The following is a 26673-nucleotide window of genomic DNA, read 5'->3' on the forward strand; positions in this document are numbered from 1 at the left end:
CCCCAGGCCCCACCCCGTACCACACCTGCACACACCCCGCGCTGCCCCCGGGCTCTGGGCTCCTCCTGTGGCTCTCAGGCCCCACCCTGGCACTGGCCCAAATGCCCTGTGGAAACACACCGCTCGCCGCCAAATGTCTGAGCTGTGGCTGTTACACAGACTGGGAATGCTGAGCTCCAACCTGTGAAAACCCCACTTAGCAAACACGGGTCTTCATTCGGTCTTTGCTAGACCTGATCTATAAAAAGGAGTCTGTTCATTGCACGGCTTCTCCCCAGTGAACAATGTAATGGGGAGCTCCGCAAAGGACATAAAATAATAGCAGCCTCCGCTGGTTGGGGCGTCTCTATGCCTAGATCCCTCTTTAATCACTCTGTGCACTCTATCCTCTTTAATCTTTGCCACAAAAGTTAAATGGAAACTCCAAGGTTTAGATAATTGGCATAAGTCACACTTCTGGTGGGAAAAAGCCACGTGATCCACCAGGCCTCCTGGACTTGCCCGCTCTGCCACGGGCCCTGCAGGACACGCTGGCTGCCAAGGGAGACAGGAACCTCTTGGAAAGAGGTTAATTCTTTCCTTTCTGGAGTTTGCCCTCCTTGGGGCCTCTGCCTAGAACATTCCTTAGCACCACTCTCCCCATGCCACCCCTTAACCTGCCCTTCAGGGGTTAACCTGCCCTTGTCTCAGCGACTACCCGGTAACCCCTCCATCCTGGGGTTACTTCCTCAGGGCTTCCAGAACCCCCATTGCTCCTAGGGCCCCAGAGAAAAACAGTCCTATGCTGGTGTGACTTGCATTCAGTGAAACCTCTCAGGGTGTTGATGAAAAATTAATTGGTTGATCTAAGAAAGCAATGGAAAATTTTATTCGAGCCAAATTTGAGGATTATAACCAGGGAAGAGCATCTCAGAAGGCTCTGAGAACTGTTCCGCCTGTTAGAAGTCAAGACACAGCTATATAAGTCTTTTGAGACAGAGGGCTGTACATTAAATGACGTGTTATTAATAGTTTACGCAATCCAGATCTAAGCGCCATGTGACCCCTTACAAGATCAAGAAGGAATGTTATCTTTTAAGGAATTGTCCGGCCTGTGCTAGGAGAATGTTGCTCTTTATGACCGAGCACGTGTTTCTGCCCACGGGAGGTCTGGTGCCGGATGCACAGTGCGGGAGAGGGGAGGCCAAAGGGCAGAGAAAATTGTTTATGTTTAAATTTTTCTTGTCTTGCCATAAAATACGAATTTTATTTCATAAGGGTAGTAGGTAAGAACTGTCCCCTCCGGATTCCCGACCCTGGTTCCAGTGCTCCTTTCTCTACACAGTCCCCAGGCTGTTCCTTCTGGAAGTGAGGGCTGGGCGGGTGGGGAGGGAGCTGTGCCCGCATGTGGAGGGGAGGGGAGGCAGCTGGGGCGGGGCACGCAGCCGCTGCCCAGGGCTGCCGTGGGAACTGGACGGTCATCACACAGAGCTGTGGGAAGCCACCATAAGAGGAAGACTGCAGCCTGCTTCAGGTCACACGGACTGAGACAGGGCCTGCTTGGGGCCCCAAACTCCCCACCCTCCTTGGGAGCCCTTGGGGCCAGAACCAAGGCGTCCTCACTGGTGAGTCTTTCTCGGGACCTCAGCTGCTCACGGGGGCCGTGCCCACGTCATGCCATGAGGATCAGGGTCTGGGGAGTGGGTATCCTCCAGGGGGTCTGTCCAAAGTCAGTTATGAGGATGACCCTAGCTAGGTCACCGCAGTGTGGTGGCCCTGGGCCGAGCCCAGAGAGAAACTCTGGACTTTGAGACCAAGACAGGCCACAGAGCTCGGTGCAGAGAGAATGTCAGACAGGATCCTGCCCTCTGAGGGTCCACAGTGCACAGCGACCCAGTGAGGTCGCAGGAGAAATCCTGCCCTCGGTGACCTGCTCCCTCCAGCACTTGTGCCCTCTTCTCAGGCCCCGCCCTGACCAGCTCCTGCAGGCAGGACCTCACCTTCGTTTTGAAACTCTGGGCTTAGCTTCTAGGATGGCCAGCACTCCTGGCCATTCTTTTTCATCTCTTTTCTGCAACCAAACTGTCCCCTAGGACTCCTCTCTGGGCTTCCATTCTTCCCCCTTTTTGTTGGTGGTTCTGAGGCTAGGCTGCCCTTTGGGCTCACCTGGGTACCTCCTACCCCAGAGACGAGAGCCCCAAGGTCTGCACCTGCTCTTTTGGGGTGCCCTTGGCTCAACGTCCCCATCCCAGAATCACCCGCTGACATCATGTCACTATGGGTCTCTGACGTCCTGCGTCATCCCCACGTCCATTCTGGAACCTCTCACCCACCCACTTGTGTCCATAGCCTGCCCTTGTGCCTACTTCCTCCTCCTGAACGGCCTTTCCTCACTCCTGGCTGGGCGTGGGCATCTCGCCGGCCCCGAAGAGTGATCCTCTTCCCCCACGTTACCTGGCTGGGATAGCCATGTGATGTCACAGAGTCAGGCAGGAAGAAGGTGCCCGAAACCATGGGGCTTGCTCAGCCCTGCTGAGTGAACACTGGCCTGGCGTCAGGCAGGGCTGGGTCTGGCTAGCCACACCCTGGGGTGACTGAGCACTCTGTGTGGGGTCCTCATGGGTGAAATCTTTGTGGTCTGCCCTTCCCACCGCTCAGACGGGGACTGAGGACCACACACAACAATGAGGCTGGCAGAAGCTGGCGTGGGAGGTGCTCAGTACCTAGCCAGGCCAAGCTAGAGTTCTCGTGAGGAATGTTAGGCTCTTCTGATCGGGGAGGGGGTCTCAAGATCTCCAGCCTCACATTGCACTCATGGCACAAAGAGCAATGGCGCTGCTGTGTTCCCAGCGCTCAGCTGAGAGCGGGCCGTGCTGAGCCTGCAACCCTGGCCCGGGGGAGCAAAGCCTGTCCACAAAGCCCTGTAAGCTGCAGGTGAGTGGCAGAGAGGAAGGCAGAGGATGCTGTCGGAACAGACAGCAGGGCAGGGGGTTGGGTCTCATCTGGATCCCCGTGCTGGGAGGCTGCTCTGAGGAAGCGATGTTTCTCTGGGCCCTGAGGAATGGTTGCAGTTAGCCCAGGAACAGGGCTGCAGGTGGGGTAGCAGACAGGCAAAATGGAGGTAAGGGATGCCCATGGTGGGGTGCTCGTGTCCAGGTCGGGTGTGTGTGCCTGGGGCTAACTACCTATTAGAACGAGGGAGGGACACGTGGGAGGGTGTGGCCTGTTCAGGATGAGAACAGCTGCGGTCACCAGGGAAAGTAACGGGGACTACACAGGAGCCTTGCAGGCCGTGGAAAGGGTTTCTGCTTCGCCAGAGCACACTGAGGCAGTGTGGACGGCGCACAAAGGAGAATGGCATGATCTGGTCCAGGGTCTGGAAGCCTGCAGCTGTGTGGAGCCAGTTGGGGGGCCGGAGACCAGGCAAGTGAGGAGGAGGGGACATGGGGTTGCAGACAGACAGGGCAGAGATGGAAATGGCGGCAGGATGCGGGTGTGAGCGACAGAGATGTCTCGCAGTGCAGGGAGTTGGAGGCCAAGGGGTCCTGCGTCATCCTGTGGATGTTGAAGTTGCCGGGGATAACAGTGGGCTTTGGGCTGTGGGGCAGTGTCAGCCAGGTGCCCGAGTCTGCAGTGAATGAGGAGTAGAGGATGCCCATGGGGAGAAGGGTGGAGGATGGCAGAGCGGAGTGGCCGGCCTCTTCCACGGGGCCCCAACAGCATGCAGGGCCCTTACACTTGGGCACGCTGGGCTCTGGCAGAAGGGCTGGGGCCGGCCCGCTGGCACAGACCCAGCTGCCCCAGCCATGAGTCTGCTGTTCATCACAGGAAGCTGCACATTTGGTGGGAAGCCTGTGGGTGGGACAAGGCCATGCTGAGGGCTTAGGGCAGGGTCCCCCCAACGCCCCTAGTACTCTGCCATCTCTCTAGGTTTTCAAGCAATATCTCCAGTCTCCAGAGAGGGGAAAATTAGCTCTCACCATTGACAATGTGATAGAAGGGGCCACAAAACAAAAGTCTCCATCATGCTTGCTCCATGACTCTGCTAACACTGTTTTAAAACTGATTTTTAAACTGGGCTAGTAGGCAAACGTAAGTTCTGAACATGAAGTTTACCACATCACACCAGCTTCCTGCCATCCTGTCCTCAACAAGGCACCTGGGCACCCAGTGCCTGAAGCTATAGGACAGGAAGGCCCCTGGGGGGCGAGGGTGGGACCGTAGGCAACGCCCATTAGCCCCCTGTGCCTTCTGCCCCCTGGGCCCCCAGGGTTAGACTCCTGCTGACTTAGGCCTAGCCCATCTCTGAGACAGGGCAGGACCCCCGTCCCTGGCCTCCTTCCCCTTTACGTCCTTCTGCTTGCATGGTGAGCACCTCCTGTGGCGGCCATCTGCTCTCTGAGCCAGAGTTTGCTTCCTTGGGATGCCTACCACCCATGGGTAGCAGAGAAATAAGGAATGAAAATTCCGGATTTCCAGTTACAAGGAATTGTATCTTTGGGTTGAAAACCCTTTGTCATCTTTGGGCTCATGAGCTGCAGTGCTGGGCATCCTGATGTCCCCTGGAGCCCCAGAATCTCCACAAGGATCATAAGCGTGGGGCTGCAACACACACTTCCTCAGCTCTTCACCTGTCAAAGGTGAGGATGAGTGGCCAAGGCCCTTCCTGATCTTGCAGCAAGTGGGTCCCGACCCAGCATTGCCTCAAACTGCCAGGAACTCGGTGCAGGAGCTGCCTCTGAGGGGCCCCCACTGTGTATGTGCGTGCAGGGAGCTACGTACACAGTCATGTTCTGTCTTCACACAGCTGGGGGCACTACGGAGGTGAGGGTGACCTGCCTGGGGTCATCCAACTTGTCCATCACAATGGAGTTGAGCAGGACCTGTGGCCTTTTTGTCTCCAAAGCTTGTAGGAGTCTTTTCCCAGGACCCCCCTCTTCCCTAGAACCCACTACTTGAAAAGAGGTGCTCCTGATACATGGCTATTATGGGCCGAGTTGTGCCCTCCCCAAATTCACCTGTTGAAGCCCTAACCCCCAGGACCTCCAGAATGTGACTGGAGATATGGTCTTTACAGAGGTAGTTAAGTGAGGTCATATGGGTGGGCCTAATCCAACATGACTAGTGTCCTTATAAGAAGAGGAGATTAAGACACAGACACAGACAGAAGAAAGACCATGTGAAGACAGGGAGAAGACAACCGTCTACAGGCCAAGGAGAGAGGACTCAGAAGAACCCTGCAGACACCTTAATCTCAGACTTCTAGCCTCTAGAATTGTAATAGATTTCTGTTGTTTAAGCCACTCAGTCTGTGGTACTTAGCTTGGGTACAGCCCAAGCAAATGAATAGTGTGGCTTTGCTGTTAACTGAACCCACACTGCACCACTCTGTTTCCTGTACCTAAGGGTCTCCCCTCTCTACCTCCACTGGCAAGCCAAGCCCTGTTCTCCCAGCCGTCACAAGTCCAGTCTGTAGACTGGAGGCGGCAGGCAGGTGTGGGACCTTCACAGAAGGGGCAGGGGTTGGGGGCAGGGAAGAGCGGACATGAGGGGCTCTGCTTGTCTACATGGCCCAGCTTCCTCGGGTGTCAGGAGGACAAAGTAGGTGGGAGAAATGAGTAGGGATGAAGGATGTAGGGTGACAAGGGCAACTCCTGGAGAGACAGATGGGTCAGGCTCCTTAACATGCTGAAAATACGTTGGAGGTGCCTGCTCAGCCCACTGTCAAGACTCTCAAAACCGCCCCCAGGCACCGTGCTGGGCCTGACAGCAGCCGTGTTTGTACGTGACCCTGCTGGCTGGACCAGGCATGGACATCTCTCCCCCAGGGCTGGGGCGTTGGGGAGCAGCCAGACAACGTGAGCGGAGGACCCGCAACCAGGAACTGTGCACAGGAAGGCAGAGATGCGGGAGAAAGAGCAGACGCACAGAGAGGGGGAGGGACAGAGGCCAGTGACGACACGGTGCAGAGAGCAGGAGATCCTGCAAGAGAAGGCCAAGCATGGACCCCATGGAGTTGGCAACATCTGGCCCCATCGGGGCCTGGCTGCCTATCCACCCACGCGTGGGTCAGGACCCACAGCCACTCCAGCCCTGTCCTGCTGGCATCGGCTGTGGACTCTGCCTCTGCCCAGCTTGGAAGCAGGTCAGGCTGGGCTCTCCTGTGTGGAGACTTCAAAGGGCAGGATTTCTTAAACTTTTCCATGAAAATCCCCGGTTGATGGAGAACATGAGTCAACTGGGCCCCATTTTGACATGGTCTAGGAAATGTGTGCAAATTGTGTGGTTCCCCTGAAAGATTCATGGTTTAAAAACGGGCTCGCTCAGGGCTTCCCTGGTGGCGCAGTGGTTGAGAGTCCGCCTGCTGATGCAGGGGACACGGGTTTGTGCCCCGGTCCGGGAAGATCCCACATGCCGCGGAGCAGCTGGGCCTGTGAGCCATGGCCGCTGAGTGTCCGGAACCTGTGCTCCGCAACAGGAGAGGCCACAACAGCGAGAGGCCCACGTACCGCAAAAAAAAAAAAAAAAAAAATGGGCTCGTTCATATTTACGAACGTAGTTTCCGTACGCTCCGAGAGCTCCTCCTTCTCCAGGGCTGGGCAAGAGTCCCACACGCAGAAGACCCCCGATCAGTAGTCCTTGTGGCTGCCCCTGAGTCACCCAGGGCCCGGCCTGCATGGGCCCTGCAGTCCTGGTGGCTCTGGTGAGGCTGGGTCCCCAGTCCTGCTCACCACCCAGCCACCTCTCTGGAGTCCGGTGATGGGCAGCGCCCGTCTGACCCCAGACCTCTGTCTCCTGCCCTCTCCACTCTACTCCCTCACTCAGAGACACAAAGCATTGCCCCTCAGGAGCTTCAGTCTTGACACAAGATGGAAAAGAGGTTGACTTCGGGGCACTCATTTCCCACTGAAAACAGTCAGGCAATACCAAGGGCCCGGCTCCCTGCTAGGAATGTGGAAAGGAAAGCAGAATGAGAGCATGACACAGAGTGGACACGTGTGCAGATTGCCCAGCACAGCGCAACTAGGAGCCCCGGGCAGTGCTTGAGAAACGGAGTTCCCTTCTGCCACCCCGACCTCCTCTGCATCGTGGGCACACGCCGGGTCCTGATGCACAGACAAGAGGGTGGGAGGACTGCTGTTAAGGCCACAGCTTTGCCAGGTACCCAAGTTCCCTTGCGGGGGTGCGTGTGCGTGGCTTCTACTTGTATGCTTGTGGAGGAGGCCTGTGGCTGACCCTGCGGGGGTCTGAGGGAGGTTCCTGGCTTCCAGAAGCTCAAGTTTTGGCCCAGGCTTGGAGGTCCATCTGAGTCTACAGAGGCTGCTTTACACGACACCAAGAGGCACTCAGAAAATGTACGTTTTTGTTGCCCTAGTCTAAAATAAGGAAGAAGCACTGCCCAGTATATTCCTCTGTGTACAGGTCTCAGCTTGGGGCAGCTCAGATGTGAGACCTGTTACCTAAAGCTATCCTGCTCCATGTCAGGACTCAGACAGAAGGGGGATCTGGGACAAAAGGCCGCCCTACAAGTCAGGTATCAGCTGAGGGCTGTGCCCCCTTTCCTCTTTACTAGGGTGAGGAGCCCCTGGTTAATGCCAAACCAGAGGGATTGGATGAGCTAGAAGGAAGGAAGGCAGGGGGACAGAGGGGCCCAGGGGGAGACTGCCAAGGAAACTCCCTTTTCCTGCTGTCTCCTGTTACAGTCCACCGCAGAAAGGGAGGCCGGGGTCAGTGGGTGTGGGTGCCGAGCTGTGGGCTTGTGTCCCTCCCAGATCTCCCCTCACCTGATGAAAGTGATGACTGCCTCCCTCCTCAGTTCAGGGGTCAGGAAGGAGTGATGGGCTAAACATGAGAAGGCTCTCAACATCCATTAATAAACAGACATGTGGATTTCAGCCAGGGTCACGTTAGGCTCGTTATTGAATCACAGATACATTTCTCCATTTAGGGTCTCAGAGTCTCAGAGATGGGTATGTACTATTTTACAGGTATACACAGACACATAGATATAATGTAGGAGTACAGAACCAGGTTCAGAAAAGTGTCCCTGACACTCTCAGGCCTGGACAATGCTTTCACCAGTTCCAAAGATCTAAAATATTCCACTTCTAAGGAAGAGATAAAATCTCTCTATAGGATTTCACTTTATTTAAACCCCCTTTCTGCCTAAAAAAAAAAGTTTCACACACTTTCCTTGGTATCGTGAGTACATTTTCTTTTTTTGAACGTAGGGAAAGTTACGGTCATCACTCTCCATCCACTTCAATCAGTACAGATGAAAAACCCAAACCTGACATATTTTTACCTCTAGTTGTCTTATAGAAATTCAACTGAAAGGCATAAATATAACATTCAAGGAGATGGGAGTGAGGGTGGAGAGTAGTTCAACTCACTATCAATGCAGATTAGGGACAACTGGTTATTGCCCCAAGGCCCCCCACCCCGGGGGACCCCTCCTTGAGTGCTCCCGTGGGCTGTATGCATGGCGCTGGAGTATCATACAGACGCCCTGGGTGGTGGGGAGGACACGGCATGCTAAAACATCTCTGTCGGAAGCACGGTTTCTTCTATGGTGGCAGATGGCAAATAGGGGAGGTGGAACTTTATGGAAATGGAGAGACTCCTCTAAAATTCCCCTGGGCCTAGGGACCGGTTGGTTTACCTGGAAAGAGAAGATGCATTTCTGGAAGATGCACTTCCGGCTGGTGAACTGTAGAGGGCGTCGTCTCTTTCTGAGACACGTTCGCAATGGAGGTAGCCAAAAAATGGAAACCAGGAGCACGGAGTGAAGGAGGTGAGAAATTCAAGTACTTCTCTCTGCGTCAGATTAGGGAAGGAGACACAGGATACTATTCATGTTTCAAAGACGTTTTGGGCTTTGTTCAAAGAGCAGAATTTGACTAAAACTCCACGCGTCCCAGCCCTTGGTGACCAGGGCTTTGGGGAGTGGGACTCATCATGTCTACACCCACAGGATGCCGGGGTGCTTTGTCCTGGCAGGAGCAGTATACATACGTCTCACCAGGTAACAAACTCTGATCAGCAACAAATTCCAACGCCTTTCGACTGTAAACCAAGTCTCAGTATACATGTCTAATTCAGCAAACAAAGGGCTCTTAACAATCTTGGGTTCTTGGTGCTTTAGAGGTTGGGCTACGGGGGCTGGAGTGACAACGTGGCTCCGCAGCATGGCCGGGCAGGGGGAGAGATGAGCGGCTGCATCCTGGAGGGAAGCCTGGAGCACACGGGCGGGGGGTATTGGCACCGTGAGCAGCAGCTGTTGACGGAGAAGCACTCCTGGCTGGGCTGAAGGCAGACCTTAGGGCTGCAGTGCAATTGCCCACAGTGGGGCTTCATGAGGGCGAAGTTGAGGCACTTCCCCTGCAGGGGACAGAAGAGACAGAAGGTCACTAGGAGCCTCTGGAACTGGGAGCAGAAGGTTGCGGTTTCCCTGGCCTCTGGGGCCTGCCGAGCTCCTTCCCTGTCTCAAGCCCACCCTTCTCCTGCTGCCCAGAGTTCCCTGATCCCCCTGCTGGGTCTGTCTTGGCCTGTTGGTCCCTATAGGTGCGCCACGTGGTGTGCAGACTTCAGGCTTCCGTGAGCCTGCCATTCACGCCTGAAGTGTTACCCTGAGTGCCTGTGAGTGACAAAGGCCACTGAGCGCTGCCTGCTCCTCCTGGGGCTGTCATTTTCATCACCCTAGCTTTTAAAATCCTTAGTAACCTTTTAGAATGATCGTGGTTTTCCCTGGTAATGTAGCCACATTAGGAAAAGAGAACACCTAACCCCCCTTGAATTTGAAAGAATGTTCTTAACAAATCTTCGACACCTTGAGCCTGACCTTGTCCTCTTCCATACCCACAGGGATGTCTGATCTGATGAAACTTTCAGGAAATACACCCTGCTTTGGGACCCGCACCTCTGGGCGCAGAGCAGAACCAGACCCAGAGATGGGAAGGGATTTCTCACTCTGACTTTCCCCGGCATGACAAGCCTGAGATAGTTTGGTAAATGTCACTTTCTAGCAACTTTCTATGTAAAATCACCTTAGACTTCAATAAGTTAATATTTTCTCTTTTACAGATAAACATTTTTACTTTTCCTGATCATAAAAGTAGTACCTGCCCATTATAGAGAACCTAAGCAACACAGGAAAATATTCACGAGGAAATGCATGCTTCTTTTCCAACCACCCACAATAACCGCTATGAAGGGGATCCTGAACTCTCGGCAGACAGCAACTTCTTTGATCATTTATCAGCAATTCCCCTTTTCTGATCTCCACCCCCAGCTGGCCGTTCTCCCTTCCAGACGCACGGCCCAGGCTTGCCCTCTCCTGCCACCTTCCTGCGGGTCCTGTGTCATCCAAGTTCACATCCCCTGCCTCCTACTCTGCAGGCCTCTTCAGCCTCTAGGTCCCCAGGCCCAGCCTCGGGGCTCAGTCTGCCCGAACCCTGTCCTGAGCCACGAGTGTCTCCAGCTGCCCATCCGTGCTCTGCACCCACTGCCTGTCCAGGCCCTCAGCTCCCTTCCTAGGCCGACTCAAGTGTCTCCTCTCCCCTGGTCACCTGGCCCTTCCCCTCCTCCCCTCCCCCCCCAATCCAGGCCTCATGGAATCAACTTCCTCTGGCTTCCTCTTCCTCAACTCACACCTTCAGCTGTGCTTCCTCACTGTCTGGGAATCCAGCCCCAGTGCCCAGCCTGGCCCACCAGGCCACCCAACCGCCAGCTCCTGGCCCATTGCCAACACTGCCCGCAAGCACCCAAAGTGTCCCTGTGTCTCAGCTGCACCCTCTGTGCTCCTCTGCTCCAGGGTTGTCCTCCCTGCCTCTCCATTTCCCATATCCAGACTACCTATCCTCTGAGGCCGCCTCTGCCCTCCCGCAAGTCAGTCTGGGAGCGCCTGGGCCACACAGCCCCCAGGGCACTGGAGCTGGTTCCCTCTTCTCTCAAGCCCACCAGCAGGGTCTCCCTCACTGGCAGGACCTTCACCCTTCCTGCCCTAGGACTGCACCCCAAATTCCTTAACTACTCTTAACAGTTCATTTACTTAGGTGAATTTTAGAATCATTTTGATCAAATTCCTTAAAAATATTCATTGCAATTTTCACTAAAGCAGCATTAAGCCCATGAATTCTTTTGGGAAAAGCTGACATTGTGGTCTAGGTTTTTGTATTTTCAAGTCTTCTCTTCTAGCGAAGAGTAAAGTTTTGTGGTTTCTTTTTATTACAGGTCAGCACACGTTGTCACACCTGCGCGTGGGTAAGTTCTTTTATTGCTACCGTGAATAGACTGGGATTTTCTATTTTTATTTCTAAGCTCCTTTATTCCTGCTTATTTATCCAGACGGTGAAAAGACTGTTCTAGACCTAGTGTCTACCATCTGCTGTAGGACCCCTTTGATTTCCTCAAAGCACGACTGCAGGGCACCTGTGCTGAGGCCTGGCTCCTCTCCCTCAGCTGCAGCCCGTCACTGGGAGCTGTAGCGGGACATGTACGTGGGCTGAGGGAGAGAAGCAAGTGGCTCCAGGTGGTGGTGGAGGCCCCTGGGTAGTGGCAGAGCCCCTGAGTCTGTTGTGTGATCATAAGGGGGTGAGGGAGGTGACTAGGGGCTGAGGGGGGTCTCCCTCCCCTCTGGTTTTCTATTAACGAAGAGATCTAAGCCAGTGACCAATTACTTCTTACATCAACTCAGCGACTCCACAGTGAAGGGATGTTTAAGAGATTGGCAAATGGTTGATTGAACCTTGATCTCCAGTGCTTTGGAGCTTTGGCTCCATTTCTGGATTTCCTGCTTATTACAGAGGGAAGTGTGTGCGCACGTGCACATGTGAGCGTGTTTGTATGTGTGAATGTGTGTGAGAGAGTCTGTGTGTGTGTGAGGAGTAGGGGGTGAGGGTTGTCGAGCATGGAGGAGCAGGCTGCTATCACTGTCCCAAAGTTATGATCTGGGACTTTCACAAAGGTCACTGTCTTGAAGGACATCTGTCAACTTGGGACTTTCTGGAGGGCTCAAGTCCTGCCCCAACTTGACCACACATGCCTTGGTGCTCCCTCTGTGGGTGGGGTCAAAAGATAGGAACTCAGGAGCTCCTTGGCCATGAATGCATCATACGGCCTCTCTGCAGCTCTTATCGTTACCCAGGACAATTGTTTCCAATAAATATTTGTGTGTTCATATTTAGAGGAGGTCTGCAAGCAACACAGTGTGAAAATAAGAAATTAACATTCATAATTGTTTGCACATCTAACACACTGCACAGAGGAAGGAATTACTTTCCAGTTGTTTCCCTATCACCGTGATAGCAGGTTACAGGAGCTGTAGCCTGGACTTGGAAGTGAGTCTCCCTGGGCTCTGTTCACAGCCCTCCTGTACCCCTCCAGAACTCTGTCACATTGAGCCCATCATGAAACATCAGAACCTCAGTTTCTTCAGCTTCAAAATGCAGAGGAGTGATCATCTGGCAGGACAGAGAGGCAGCCAAGCACAGGGTGAGGTCTGGGCCCTGGACTGTTGGTACTGGCCTTACTGCTTCATGCTATGCGGCTGGGCAGGTGACTCAACTGCTCAGGGGTCAGCTTCCTCTCCCGCAGAGTTTTGGGAGGATGAAAAGAGTGAGCCTGTGTAAAGTACTCAGTGTCTGGCGACCCCTACTCTGTATAAACGGCCGCTGTTGGGAGAATGAATGAGATCCTTGTGTAAAGGGCCTTGCATGGTGGTGGCACCCAGGTCACACTCTCTTGGAGACAGTTGTACCACTGTCAGCATCACATTCAGTGAGAAGTGGAAGGTTTCCCATTTTTACCCGATTTTTCTGACGGATCTAGAACTGATTTCCATGAACTGAATGGGCTGCCCTGGAAAAGGCAGGGAAGGAAGAGAATCAGGACCTTGGATTGGGGGCAGGGTTTGGCTCAAGACTAAGAAACTAAACTGAGTCTTGCTGTGTCATTTTGTATATGTGTGTACACTTATACAAAAGGGACACTTTTTAGAAGGGACACTTATTAGAAAACTTCCTCTGGGGATGAGATGGCGGTGGGGCAGAGAGACACGGTCATTTCACAGAAGGTTACAGTAAACAAGAATGACTGCTTCTGCTACAAAAACACTGAGATTTTTGGTAAACTGAGCCTTTGAGAATTTTCTGCATTGTACTGTGCTGAAGTGCAGAAACATCTGGATTAACTGAAACAAGCAGCTGACTGAGGTTTTAGAAGGCAGTATCTCCTACAAGTTCAACCCCAGACTCCACAGTTCACATTCTGAGCACGTTCACATCCGCAGGCCTGACTGCAATTCCAGTCCAGGCTGAGGAGTTTGGAAACAACCTCCCTGTGGATCGGGAACTGGAAGGAGGAGAGAGAGGCTGTGCACCTGTGCTGCTGGGAACCTCCTCTCCTGCGGCTTCTGTTTTCCAGCACAGCCTGGTGAAGAGGGTCTGGGCAAGATTCTGTCTGAGCAGAACACAGGGTGGTCTGCAGTGAGCAGACGGAAGACTTACGTCTGCACGTTCAGGGCTGGGGTTGGGGGCCGACTGTGGTCTGCAGAGACTGTAGGTCCCAGCTGACACCCCGTCACTTAGACCAAGATTAACTTTAAGCCTGGGACCAGAGCACTGAGGCCTTCAAGAAAGGAATCAGGACTCACTCCTGCACCTACTGGAATCCTGGGGTATCCACAGAAATCCTACAACACTAGGTCTCCAGGACTAAGGTTGGGAGGGACAAGGTCAAATGTTTTGGGGGCAGAGGAGTGGGAGGGGTCACATCCACCAGGCTCAGTTACGGGCTCCCAGCCCCTCTCAGGATGAGCAGGGTTGATTTCAGGCAGCTCTGGCTGCTGCCACTTACTCTCTGGGTGGTCCTGGCAACTCCCCTGATGTGTCAGGCCTCAGTTTTGCCTCCAGCGAGCACACAGGTCACTGTGAGCCACAGACTGCTGTGCGGACTCGAGAGCTGGCATTGCAGGGGCCTGGCAGAGCCCTGGGCAGCTATAAGGCCCCCTAATCCATCACTCTGCCATTACCCCAACCTGAGCTTCGAAGAGTGGCCCTGGGAATGGGACCATTTCAGAGAGGTGCTCAGGGCCCCTGCCCTTACCTCGCTGGGCACGAAGGCCATACCTGGCATCTTCCCTTTGTCCACCCTCTTGCCTCTTGCCTCCCTCTGCTTCAGCTCTCTGTCTTGCTCTGTCCCTCCTGATCCTGAGTGAGCATCTCTGGGTGGGTGTCTCCACTGTTCAGGGCATAAGGCTGGGGTGGGGCTCTTATGACTATAAAGGGGCTGGTTCTGGGAGAGGCTCCAGGAGAATCAGGTGGAAAATGGGGCTTCTGTGCAATCAAAGCTGGGACTCAGAGCTCGATTCAGACCCAGAACTGGGAGCCCAGCTGCCAAAGGAGCCCTGACACCACTGTCACCACACAGTGTCTCTGCTGGGTGTGAGCATGACTCAGGTATGTCACCAGCAGTGTCCAGAGGCTTTCAGGCCTGTCTAGAGTTTCCAAACGCCCACCTGCCCAGCCACCAAGAGCCAATGTTTGTCTGATTCAGTGAAGGTGGTGAGTGCAGCCCTCACTATAGGGTTGGCCCGGTCTATGCAAAGGGTCTGCGTTTGGAATGGCCAGGCAGATGATTTTCAGGCAAACCACTGCCCTCCTTGGGCCCCAGGGGCCTGAGTAGGGCAGCGCCTGGTAGTTTGGGGGTAACCATCATGAGACCATGAGTGCTGACCCAAAAGCAGGGCAGAGCAGTGAGAAAGGTGGGCCCAGACTCAGAACTCAAGTCTAGCTCTGCCCCTCCCAGCTGTTGTGACCTGGGACAAGTCACTCAGCCGCTCTGTGGGTCAGTACCCCCTTGGTAAAGTTGGGATAATAGTCATATCTACCTGTACAGTTACTAGGAGGATTAAAGCAGTGAAAACATGTAAAGTTCTTGAGCAACTGACCCACGGAAAGGACGCAATAAAATTATCTATCATTATTATTATTAAATAACAAGGATGACAAGTGGAGAAATTGGGCTTCTCCCCACTGTCACAGGCACTGACACAAGGAGGGCATCTTTACTACCTGGTAAAACCAGTCAGTGTTGACCAGACAACATTGGGGAGGGGGTGTCACCATGTCCTCCGCCACTCCTGCAGCTGAGTGAGCAGCCCAGGAGGGTCTCATGGATGGGGTGCAGCCAGCAGTCCCACAGGGTCAGGTAGGCAGTGGGGAGGGACGATGGACGGGAGTCCAACAGGCCTCTCCAGCCCTTTTCGCTTAAGATTGGAATTGCTGGGCATTGCTCTGGAGAAGAAAGGTCCTGACATCCTTGAGACGAGGACGCAGGGGAAATGCACGGGCACCATGTTGAGAATCGTCTGGAGGCTCATGAGCTCCAGGTCTCCACGCCTTGGGCGTTCCTCTCGGCAGATGCCCGGACAGGGCTCTCTGACCCACAGTCCCAGGGGCAACTATCAAGGGCAAAAGCAAGACCGCAGCCCACGGGGAGCATCCCTGTGCCCTGCTTACCATGTCCCTGGGCGGACACCACATCAATGACATCTGGTTGCAGTGCTGGACAAAGTCACACAAGGTATCCAGTTTTCCCTGAAAAGCAGATGTGGTTATGAGGAAGCTACAGGCATAGATGCTGCCTCTAGAGGGGTGGTGTCCCCTCTGACTTGAGATGGCCTGTCAGGGCTCTGTCCCCACCAATTCCCTGAGATAGCACTACAGCCACCCTTTGGGGCCACCCACCAACATCCAGAAACTTGGGCCCATCCCAAGGGGGATACCCTGGTGGTGATGGGAACATGAGCCCTCATACTTTTTGGCCTGCCCTGGGCCACTAGGGTCGGGAGGGCTTTGGCTTTTCTCTGGCACCAAGTGACTGTAGTCCAGTACCCATAGCTCATTTCCATGCCTTATGGGTCCAGACCTGTGCACGAACCGGCTACCCTCACCTCCTGTTCCCCAGCCTTGGGGTCACCAATCCTTCCCAAGGGCCTTTCTCACCTCCATTCGTTTCATCCTGCCTCCTTGGCACCCACAAGGGACAATCACTGTGGGGCATGACATTTGACATGTCTCCTCTGGCTCCGAGGAAGAGAAAACACTGTCTGCATCCTTGTCTGGCAGCTTCTGGGTGCAGACAAATGACATCTGTTGCCTGGGCTCCTGTCATGTACTGGCCTCTCAGCAAATGTTTGTTGGAGAATCAAGGACAAATGAGCAGCGCCCGGCACGTAGGAGAGTGGCCTCCATGTGAAAAACACACCAACTCCTTTTGGTTTACAAAGATGGCTCTTCTCCAAACATCAACAAACTCTATCCTGTCCCCTTGGTTCCTGGCAGCCACCCTTGCAGGAGAAGCTGGGCGTGAGGCTGTGCCATGTGACGGAGGCTGGCAGGGGTGTGGGCATTAGCAGGTAACAGGGCTGTATTCACCCGACTCTGGCAGATCCAGCCTCCAGGCCACACTGCAGCCAGTGTAGACGTCAGCCCAGGCAGTGACCCTGTTTCCCACCAGATCTCAGGCCCAGGTCCCCCTGCCTATGGACACGGCACCCCTGCTCTAACTACTTCTTATGGGCCCTGGGTTGGGCCCCTACCCCGGGTCAGCCCCAGCCTCCTCACCTGGCCCTTGGTCCCTGTGCTCACCTGGGCTGTGCTTCCTTCAAAGCTCAATGCCCAGTAAGAGTCCCTCCACCCTCCTCAGCTCCCCAGTCCCTAAAGGCCAACCCTGCCAAGACCCTCACCCTGACATGAGCCAGGGATGAAGACCAAGGAAATGGAGCCCAGCATACATCAGAGCCCGGGGAGGGCGACCAGGTCCCTGAAACCTGGGGATCCTTTCTCAAAAACTCACCTGAGTCCTGGGAAGGACCATCCTACTAACAGTCCTTTGGGAATTGACAAAAAGCCCATTTCTATCAGGAGGGATCATAGCTGTGATAAAGGTCCTCGATCAGGCCATGCTAGGAGTTCAGGAATGATATTGTCTGGGTGACATTTTCTGAGCCTACTTCTTCATCTGCATCCCTTCCTGCCCTCTGTCACTCTCTTCTTTCTGCCAGCTTTTCTGCCCAGGTAGGTGGGAGCTGGAGGGGCGGGGGAAGTCATATCCCCATACACAGCAGGGGGCCTCTCTGTTCAGGTGAGTGTGTACATCAGGCATGCTGACATCATCAGGACCAAACACACCTCTTACCCTTTCTGGTTTCTGCACTGGTGGTGGCTCCTTGATGGTCTAGAATGGAAATGGTCAAAACTGAAGTGGTCAAAGTTTAGTGCCCATAAAACTCATCTCTACTGAAGTGATACCTTCTGCTACCAGGTCTTTGCAGCATGAACTGGCTTCCCTCAACTCTCACACCCTAGCCTGGGGGTCACAGCTCCCTCCCTAATGGCTTTCTTCACCTCCATCCATCTTTTCCTTCTTACTTGGTACCCACAACAAGGGACGATCACTGTGGGGCATGGTGATAATCACAGGTTAGAATAGAAGGCATGTGGAGGGCTCCAGCTCAGACACACAGACAGGAGGGGACCGTGCTCAGCAGCAGTAGGGGGACAGACCATGGCCTTTTGGGGTGTCAACCTTGGGGCCCACTGTCTGTGGGTCTGCAAACAACAGGCTCCACCTCCCTGAGCCTCAGTCTCCTCAGTCATCAAAGGGGAATCGGTACCTCCGTGGAGGGTCAAGGGGGAGACAGGCAGACTAAGGCCCCTGGTCCCTGGTAGAGTTTTCAGCCGCAGCCCTGACATCATATGAAGACAAGAGAACACTCCCCACACCCCTCCTCCTCTCCCCTTCCCTCCCTCCCCCTGCAGCCCTCCCTGCCTCCCAGCCCTCAGGGATGACAGTCCACCTCCCTCTCCCCAACCCGGCTTTCTCTCCTCACTTCTTGCCCTTTGCAGAAATCTGACCTGCTGGCTTCTATGCTGCCTTGCTTGTCCTTTCTCAGCTCTGCTTGTTCCTCTTCTTCACCCACCTCTGGCCTGTGTCCTTGCAAACCCAGCCGGCCAGCGCCTCTGCCTTCTCTCCCACCCAGGGCCAGTCTCTGTCCTTTATCATTATCACCACACCTGCCACACCCTCTGAAGGTGACATTTACCCTCAATGCCCCCCAGCTACCAATACCAGACCAGACATCAGATGGTGAGCGCCTGTGGGCAAGGGTAGTGGCTGCTTCATTTCTGCCCCTTTGTGTGCAGCACAGGGCCCTGCACATCCTGGTGACTTAGTGATGACTGATGAAGGAATGACGGAAGGCACCAGAGATGGGCAGGGATCCATGCTGTTTTCAAAGGCACAGCTGCCCCCAGGGTTAGCATCCTCCTGGCCAGCATCCTTCTCCCTCTGGGCCATCATTGCCCTTGCAGATCCCTCTTCGTCCCCCAACAGCAGAGACTCCTGGGGTCTTGGTCTACCTGAGTCCTTCAGAAGCCTGACTGCTGTGGGGCAGCCCTGGTCTCAGGAGGTCTGGGGTCCCTTTTCCCCAGGGGCTGGGACAGTCCATAGGCCACCTCCCTGTGGAGCTGAAAGCACGAAGCAGGTGGCCCCCTAGAAGCCCAGGCTGTGTCTATGCCTGGGATGGGAGGACAGGGTCTGTGCCTTGTTTGCTTGTGTGTTGGCCCTGGAGCTGATGGGAACCCGCCCACAGGCAGGATCGTGGGGCAGGTATGGGCGTGGTCCCTTAGGGGTTGGCGAGGGCTGGACGCAAGCTGTGCGGGCAGGGGTCACTCACCTTCCTGCGGCACAGCCACCAGATGCACCAGAGCATCAGGAGGAACAGGAGCAGGGCTGGGATGAGGGCACAGAAGTAGAGAGGGTTGACATAGGGGGTGAACTGTGGGGGTGGTGATGAGCGAGGCTCCTCGGGAGGCTGTTGGGCAGCTGGTGGGGCATTCCTGTCATCTAGTCTCGCTTCCTACAGAAAAAACACACAGCAGAGTCCCGGCATGGACCAGGCACCTGCTACTTGGATCCCATACCAGCCCACCCTGTCCTCCCAGTCCCCCTTCTACTTGGTTGCCCCACCTGAGGACACAGATTCTAGGAGGTCGGGGCTGGTACCCAGAGAGCCACTGTGGAGCCCTGGGCCACAGACCCCACCGCTGGCCCTGCTCAGAGGCTCTCCCCAGAGCCCTGTCAAGGAAGCCCAGTCCTCCATGCAGTGACAACCCAGCCCTCACTGCCTGCCTAGTATGACATACAGGGGTTTTATGAGGACCACAAAATGCTACAACACACAGATGGGTGAGGGAGGGGCTTTGTGGCCCCAGAGAGGTGTGGGTGCAAGAGCAGAGGCAGGACACCCTGCTCACCTCCCCGTAGCCTCCCTCCCCTACTTCCCCGCTCTGCAACCTCGGGCCAAGCTGACTAAGCATGGTCACAGCTGCTCCCACCCTCCTGACCCCGATGCCGGGGACCCCGACTTGGAGGGCCCAGGTGTCCTAGAGGCTCTGGACCCTGTCTCCTAGCACACAGTGCCCCAGCCTCTCCCGCTCACCCCGGCTGGAATCCAGGATGGAGCCTTGAGCTCCCCACCACAAGGCCAGGGCCAGGGGAGATGGCAAGGTGGGTCCAGGGTGGGCAGAGCCTCAGCACTGTTTCTGGACTCTGCTTAGGGCTCTAATTGGTCTCTTCCATGTGCCTTCAGTGACACTTGGTTCACAGAGACAGCAAAGGTTTGCAAGACCTGGACAGTAAGGTGTCCCCCAGGTGCTCTTTTTAGTAGCACTCTCAAGGCACTACCCAAGCCTCATGGGGGTTCAGCTCCTGGAGGTAGGGCTAAGGGCTCCGAGCTACCTGTGAGATGCTGCTCAGGGGCCTGTCTGCACAGGCTACCTGCTGGGCCTGCCTGGGGTGTTGTTCCCTTCACTTGCCTCCCCAGGGTTCAGGGTGTCAGGACAGCCTTAGATGCTAGAGCCTTACCCTGGTACTCGCACAGTTCTTGCTGGTGATGCTAACATTGTTGTTGATGAAGCTGACACCATTGTTCAGGCTAACTTCAACAAAGACCTCCCTAAAGCATAAAAGGGGCAGACAGTGACTACCAGGCCAGACAGACATAGTTCTTACACTTGACTCAAATTGTAGCTTATAATATCTCCTCACTGTAATGACTTTGAGCATCAGGCATTCAGGGCTACCAGAGAGCAGACAGCAGGGGTAAGGGGAGCTCATCCCAAATTACTACGGGGTCAGCTTCTGCAGTGAAGGCTGACCAGGCAGTGAGGATCCCTGCATGGGTTGAGATGTCCTCGTGGCCATGAGTGAAGTGACCAGGGATGGCGGTATGATGTCACCATCCCGACTCCTCTGTATGTACAGAGTATGTGAATTTAGCTCCAAAAGGCTGCCTGGAGCAAAGGTACCATCCCTGGGGCACATCATCTCCTGCATCCTATGCTCCTCAGCAGAGCCTGGGCCACAGCAGATCGCTGAGCACCTCCAGGGACCACCAACCAGGGCAGGTGTGAAGGATGCCCTCAGTCCTCCTGGAGACAGACATGTGCTGCCCCAGTAGAGGTGGCTTCCTAAATTTTTTACACTTCATGGTGGCAAAAACTGCCCACTTGGCCCCTGAGCTGGGCACTTACTGATCTGGCTTCTCTATCTTTACTCCTGGGCATGTTATACTGGTATCTTTCACAGACTCGGCTTTTATATCTGAAAGACAATCACATGACAAGAATGTCAGTGGACTTGTCCACCCATCCGCCCCTCCCCTTCTGCCTGCCCTTGGAAGCAGAGCTACCACTTTGGCAGAAGCAGCTTCTCTCCTCTGCCTTCTTCTGACACCTACTGTGCACCAGGCACTGTCAGGGCTCTGGCGTCTAGTGGGAACAAGACAGGCAGAGGCCCTGCTCTCAAGGACCTGACATTTGTGGGACTGGAGAGGGAGACAGACAATAAAGTAACAATGAACAAAATAAGCGCCGGAGTGAAAAGTGCAGTGACATCAATAAGTAAGGGACAGATTAGAGAAGGGAGGGGAAGGGACAGCTGCTTAGGAGCAGGTGACCTGCCCTGTCTTTTAGAGACTCAATTTCTCTTTAAGAGAAAGTGAAATATTTATACAGGACATGATGGGATGTCTGGGATTTGCTTCACAATAATCAATGGTGAGAGTATCGTCAAAACCAGATTGGCCAGGATTGGTAATTACTGAAAGAAGGGGAAGGCTGCTTCAAGGGCATTAACAAGTTTTGCTACTTCTGTATGTTACTGAAAATTCCCCGTAAAGATAAGGTCTCACTGCGGCGGTGTTCCTGGAGCTGAAACCGGATGAGGGGAAAGGACTGGGGAAGAGGTTCTGGGCTGTGGGAGCCTGTTCCAAGGCCTGAGGCATAACTAGCTGAACTTGTTGTGGGAAAGACGTGAGTGAGGAGAGGGGGCGGGGCCTCATGGGCCCTGAGAAGGGGTTTGGGCTTTATTCTAAGTTCAGTGAGCCTGTCGCGTGGCTAGCCAGGTTCGGGTAAGTTTGGACACAGAGGTAGCAGGGCCTGCAGGTGGACTGGATGTGGGATGAGAGCAAAGAGGAGTCAAGGACGACGTGCAGGTTAGTGAGCAGAGCGCCTGGGTGGGTGGTGGTGACATTTATGGACACAGGGAAGCCTGAGGGGAACAGGGCTTCTGTGTTCGTGCTTGTTCTGTAACTTTGTGGGAGCTGGGAGGTGGCACGCCAGAGGCTCAGACAGTCTGTAGCTAGTAGCTGTGGAACCTTCTTCTCTCCTGAACCCTAACTCTTTACATCCTTGTAAAAAAAGATGTAAAGAAAGATAGGAAGGCCCAGCTGCTTTGACTGCTGGCTTTCCTACCAGCTTTCTCCCCACCCTGCTCAAACTTCCCCAGGTCCCAGACTTCCCCTCTGAAAGTTAGAATCAATGGTCCCAGAGGGCTGCAGCGGTTCTGACATCGGTGATTCGGGAGAAGAGTCCTTTCACTGGCCTTTTTCATGACACAGGCTTCCCAAGGCCCTAGGAGCTAGGTCACCACTTCCTGGGGCCTGGAACCACAGCTCTGCACCTGCTGCCCTGTGTGGACAGATGCTGGCCTGCACATTTTTGCTGTGTAGGATGAAAGCAGGTTCTCTCCTAGACTTGCACCCACAGGGCTGTGATCAGAGGTTAGGGATGAAGTTCTACAGGAGGGGCCATGCCCAGGGCCACGCCTCTAGGGACACGTTCCGGAGTATCTCCCTAAAAGTGGAGATAGTTTTAAATGTTCTTCTTTTAAATTTATTCAAAAATAGGCTTGTCATCTGTTCAGAAATATTCTCTAATTTTTAAAAGACTGGAGTCTAGGTGTCACTACCTGGACACTTAAACTTCAAAAGTACACAGATCATAATCAAACTAAAGATTTTCCTCTTACATTCCTAGTCTGTGTTTTTAGAGCCTCCTTTTAACTTAGGGGCATTTTTTTGGGAACTAATATGTCTCATGAAGAAGGCTCTGCGTGACGCTCAATACTTTCCTCAATTCCACTTCAGTTTTTCTTCTATCGTTCAGGAAAACTGGGGTTTACCAGCTGTATTTGAGATATTACCGGCACTTATCTGTGGATTTGGAATCAGGGGTAACGTTTTATTCTTTACTTTTTTGTACTTCCTGCTTTCTACTGTGTAGCATTGTTATAATTAACAATCTCTAATAATTTGTATTGTTTTTCTCTTTTTTGCCGCAGGTCAGGGCTATTCCCTACAGGATGGTTCATTTCCATGTGGAAATGTTTTTGGATCTAACTCAACTGTCAGATTAGCTGTGAACTGTGTTAGTCCTTTGTTGGGACTGAAAATGAAAACTAATCGGCGAGTATGGTTAGGGGAAACGATCTGCATCTGAAGGATAGGATGGTTGGGATTAGTGTGAAAAAAATTCCAAAGGGGAGCAACTTACTTTCCATAGGCTGTTCACAATCCAGAACAGGGAGAGGGAGGTGACGGCAGGCACCCCACATACTAAGGGCCCAGAAAAGCATGGTTGACTGGAAAGCAGTTTCCAATATTAACGGATTAACTAAATATTTCACTTGCCACATTTAAAAAGCTTTGTCTTAAAATATGAAAACTTTACATACTAGCAACAGACAAAACATATAGAAACCTTGATTAAAATATTTCTTCTTTATGCTTCTCTATATTTTCTAAACTGTTCTGCCATATGTTTTAATCAGAGGAAAATGTAATTAAAAAGAACCAAATCAATCCTCATCAGTGCATCAGGGCTCCTGGCGATAAACAGCCCTGTATGGCCACTTCTGGTCAGCCTTGACTACGTGCAGTGAGGTGGTCAGCAGAGGAGCTCAGGACTGTGGGATGGGCCCTCCTGTGTGAGATCCTGGTGCTGGTCCAACTCAGAGAGAAACACTGGTGATATCTAGAGTGGGAAAGCAATATAGCCATGGACCACAGGGGAACATCTGAACACATTTCCTGGAGGGTAGGTTGAGTCCCACCTTCCTCAAGAACTGTCATCTCAGTGAGGTCAAAGGCCCAGACTGGGCAATCACATCACCTATGCCTACTTTCCAGCTCTTCCTGAACCAGCTTGTGACCTTGGGCAAGCTCTTGAATTGACTCTGACTCTGGTTTCAGATCTACACAAAGGTATAACAATAGGTTTCTTTTGAGAATTAACTGGGATAGTGCGTGTAAGGCACTTAGCACATTAGCAGATGTAGTAGGTGCTCAATAAACATTAGCTCTCCACATAAACGTGTTACTGAGTCCTAATCACTCCTGAGAAATTACAGTCCAAGGGAAATCTAGCTCCCTGAGGCCATCTACACACTATGTGGTGTGAGAGTGTGGCAATGGCAGAGCCCTGCGCATTCTATGCACCCATGGAAGAAGGAGAGATGGCCCAGAACTGTGATGGGGCAGAGGACTCGCTCTGGGTTTACCAGATGGCCCTGGAATGAGGAGTGTCACTGAACATAATATAATCATATTAAATCAATGCATCAGGGGAGGGTTGAGAAGGAAGAGGAAGTTCAACTGTCCCCAGGCGCTCTGTGGGGGAGATCAGGCCCACCTCAGCACTGAGGACACATCTGCTTCCCCAATTGTGTGCTTCCTCAGGCCTCTCACCCATCCTGGAGGGATACCTGGTGCCTGAGTATTTCCAAACAGTAGCTTTACATATGTGATAGGGCTTAGTTAGTGCACCTACCATACTGGCCCCATTTCACAGTACAGATAATAGAGGCTGGGAGCAGAACACTCATTAGGTCAAGATCACACATATAATGTGGGCCAGCGCCAGGATTCCGGGGCCCAGGCCTGGCAGTTGGCATCCGCTCTCAATCCCAGGTGACCACACGGTCCTGGGAGAGCTCAGTGCACCTGGCCCAGACTCAGGGCCCTGGGGCCACCTCCACTTCCCACCAGCAGACTCGTGAGATTCAAGTCCTTGTCTCTCAAGGGAAGTGAGGGCCGAGGAAAGTGTGGGGGGAGTGTAGCAGTGAGGATAGACCCAGCACCCCCAACCCAGCCTTGAAAGGTGTACGTCCTGACCCAAGAAGCTCTTGATGTGCTGGGGATTGATCACTTCCTGGCCTGAGATGAAGGGAGCAGTGGCCAGGCTTCCCAGCCAGGTCCCTCCTTGCATTGTCCATGCTGCCTCTATACTCACAGTGTCCACAGTGAGTGGTGAGCAAGGGTTTCGACGGCCTGGCTGGCTCAGGGAACGCAGTGTGGTGCGGGAAGCGTGTCACTTGGCAGCACCAAGGGGGTTACTTACCAAACAACTGCTTGTCACTGAACTTAAATCTACAAATAACTTCATCCTTCTTCTTTGCATTATTAAATCCTTTTCCAGAAATCATCAATTCATTTTCATCTGCAAGGGCAACACCCAAAGGTCTGTATTAGGAGGGGCTGAGTGCTGTCTTCCCTCTGATCTTGCAGTTACGACAGGCCACTCCATAACTGAATTGCCAGGGACTCTGATGAGGAAGCATATGTGTCTGAACCAGTATCTGTGTGCACACTGGGCCTCACCTGGTATCACAAAGGGTACAACTGAGATGGATGGGCCTTGAGCACTCACAGGCTTCTCACCACTGCCCCTGACCCATCCAACTCATTAAAGGCATCCAGTCTCATACCCTCCACAGGGGCAAACCCAGCCATAGGTTTCTCACTCTGAAGCCAAGGTATTCCCTAAAAGGCACAGGCAGTGCTCTCCACCAGGCCCTCTCTTACACAAATGGCAGGAACCCAGACAACACAGGCAGAAGACAGTCCTGACCCTTGTCTGAGCTGAGCACACAAGCCTGGGTGTCTGTGGGGCTTTTTGACACTTGGTAGTCTGCTCCTCCTCCGTGTCTCTCTCTCTCTGCCTATGGCAGGCTAGAGACCCCAGGAGCAAGGCCAGGACCTGGGTGAGGCAAGGAGGTAAGGACCCTGCACAGGAGAATCCCCCATGGAAGGTGAAATCCTGTCTCAGCTGTGGCTCTGAAGTCGGCAATGAGTGCTCTGCCCCTCGCTCTTCCTGCCCCTTCATGTGCCTCACACAACCCCCCACGCCCACCACAGTGATTCACCAAGCATCTCCTTCTTTCAGGGTGGGAGACACTGATTTGCTAAGATGCAGTTCTGGGCCATAGCCCCTCTGCAGGCTGCTGGGTCCCCACTGGTGCTTCCTGACAACTGAAACAAATACTAGGGGATCCAGAGAAGGCAGCTAGGGTGCCTGACTTCTGGGGAGCTGGCCAGGATAAATGCAGGTCTTCCTGCTGCTAGCCTGAGGTCATTAGCCTCCAACTCTGTCTCCTGGTCAAGGTCAATTAAATACTTGAGGTCAGTTAACTCTGAGGGACATGCCTCAGAAATGCCAGCACAGCCTTGGACCTGGCAGTGCTGATTCGTCCTGCTTCAGATCTTCCTGTGGTCACCTCAGATCAAGGTGGAGTTTACAAATTCTCTTTTGAAGTAAACAGATTCTTGGGCTGTGGGCTGAAGCTGGCCTGCTAACATGTTTTGATAGGCTTTTGGAAGCAGAAAGCCCCCACAGAGGACCTGGCAGTCCCGGCCTCATGGTGAAGGTTGGACGCAGCCTCCTCTTCCACGTAGCTGACAGGAGGGAGGGCGGCAGCTGAGGGCAGGGCCGTCTGATAGCCCAGCGTGCAGCCCGTGCCGCATCCTCAGGAGCAGCGCACGCTGCCCTCCGCCTGGACACCCTCCTTCCTCCTTGTGTCTCCTGCTGCCCTCAGCCCCGCTCGGGGGCTGCTTCACCTCTGCAGCAGAGCCCCCTGTGCCCCAGGCACTGCCGCTCCCTAAGGGGGGCTTCTGAACTCTGGCAAGTCTCCAAAGTAGAAGGCAGGGTGATGGTTTCAATATTTCAGCAAAAGAGACTTGCAGGTAAAGGATTTTTGCTTTGTCCAGAAAGCTGCTCCTTTTGCTTCCCAAGCCCCTCCCCCTGCACCCCAATTCCTCCAACATAACAACCACAGGAAGGAAATGAAGTCACAGGAAGGTCTAAAATCGGCTTGCAGGGCTGCATGTCCCACGTACAGTCCACTGCCCACCAGCTCTCAGGCAGCAGAAGGATGAACAGTCCGGGTAAGGGAGATGGATCCTTTCTGGAACAGAGAGCTTTCTCTCTGGAAGAAAAGTTGTACACCAGGCCAGCTGGGGGCTCCAGAGAGAGGAGCTGGGAAGGCAGGTGTCTCCCTGAGAAGGCTGGTGGA

General features: G+C 53.7%; 1 protein-coding gene across 1 annotated transcript in view; it reads right to left on the reverse strand.

Moving 5' to 3' along the window:
* Positions 1 to 8153: 8153 nt before the first annotated feature.
* The window catches only part of LOC105748936 (ANTXR like), a 37942-nt gene continuing 19422 nt past the window's right edge, over positions 8154 to 26673 (reverse strand). The window contains exons 10-18 of the mRNA XM_049696879.1: positions 24723 to 24821; positions 20577 to 20646; positions 19909 to 19999; positions 18719 to 18901; positions 16994 to 17217; positions 16837 to 16897; positions 15984 to 16109; positions 15426 to 15575; positions 8154 to 9360 (exon numbers count right to left, since the gene is read on the reverse strand). Of these exons, the coding sequence (XP_049552836.1) occupies positions 9133 to 9360; positions 15426 to 15575; positions 15984 to 16109; positions 16837 to 16897; positions 16994 to 17217; positions 18719 to 18901; positions 19909 to 19999; positions 20577 to 20646; positions 24723 to 24821 (1232 nt within the window). The 3' untranslated portion in view covers positions 8154 to 9132. The remainder of the gene's footprint in view (positions 9361 to 15425; positions 15576 to 15983; positions 16110 to 16836; positions 16898 to 16993; positions 17218 to 18718; positions 18902 to 19908; positions 20000 to 20576; positions 20647 to 24722; positions 24822 to 26673) is intronic.

The sequence above is a fragment of the Orcinus orca genome, chromosome 14, assembly GCF_937001465.1.
Source record: "Orcinus orca chromosome 14, mOrcOrc1.1, whole genome shotgun sequence".
NCBI classification, from domain to species: Eukaryota; Metazoa; Chordata; class Mammalia; order Artiodactyla; family Delphinidae; genus Orcinus; species Orcinus orca.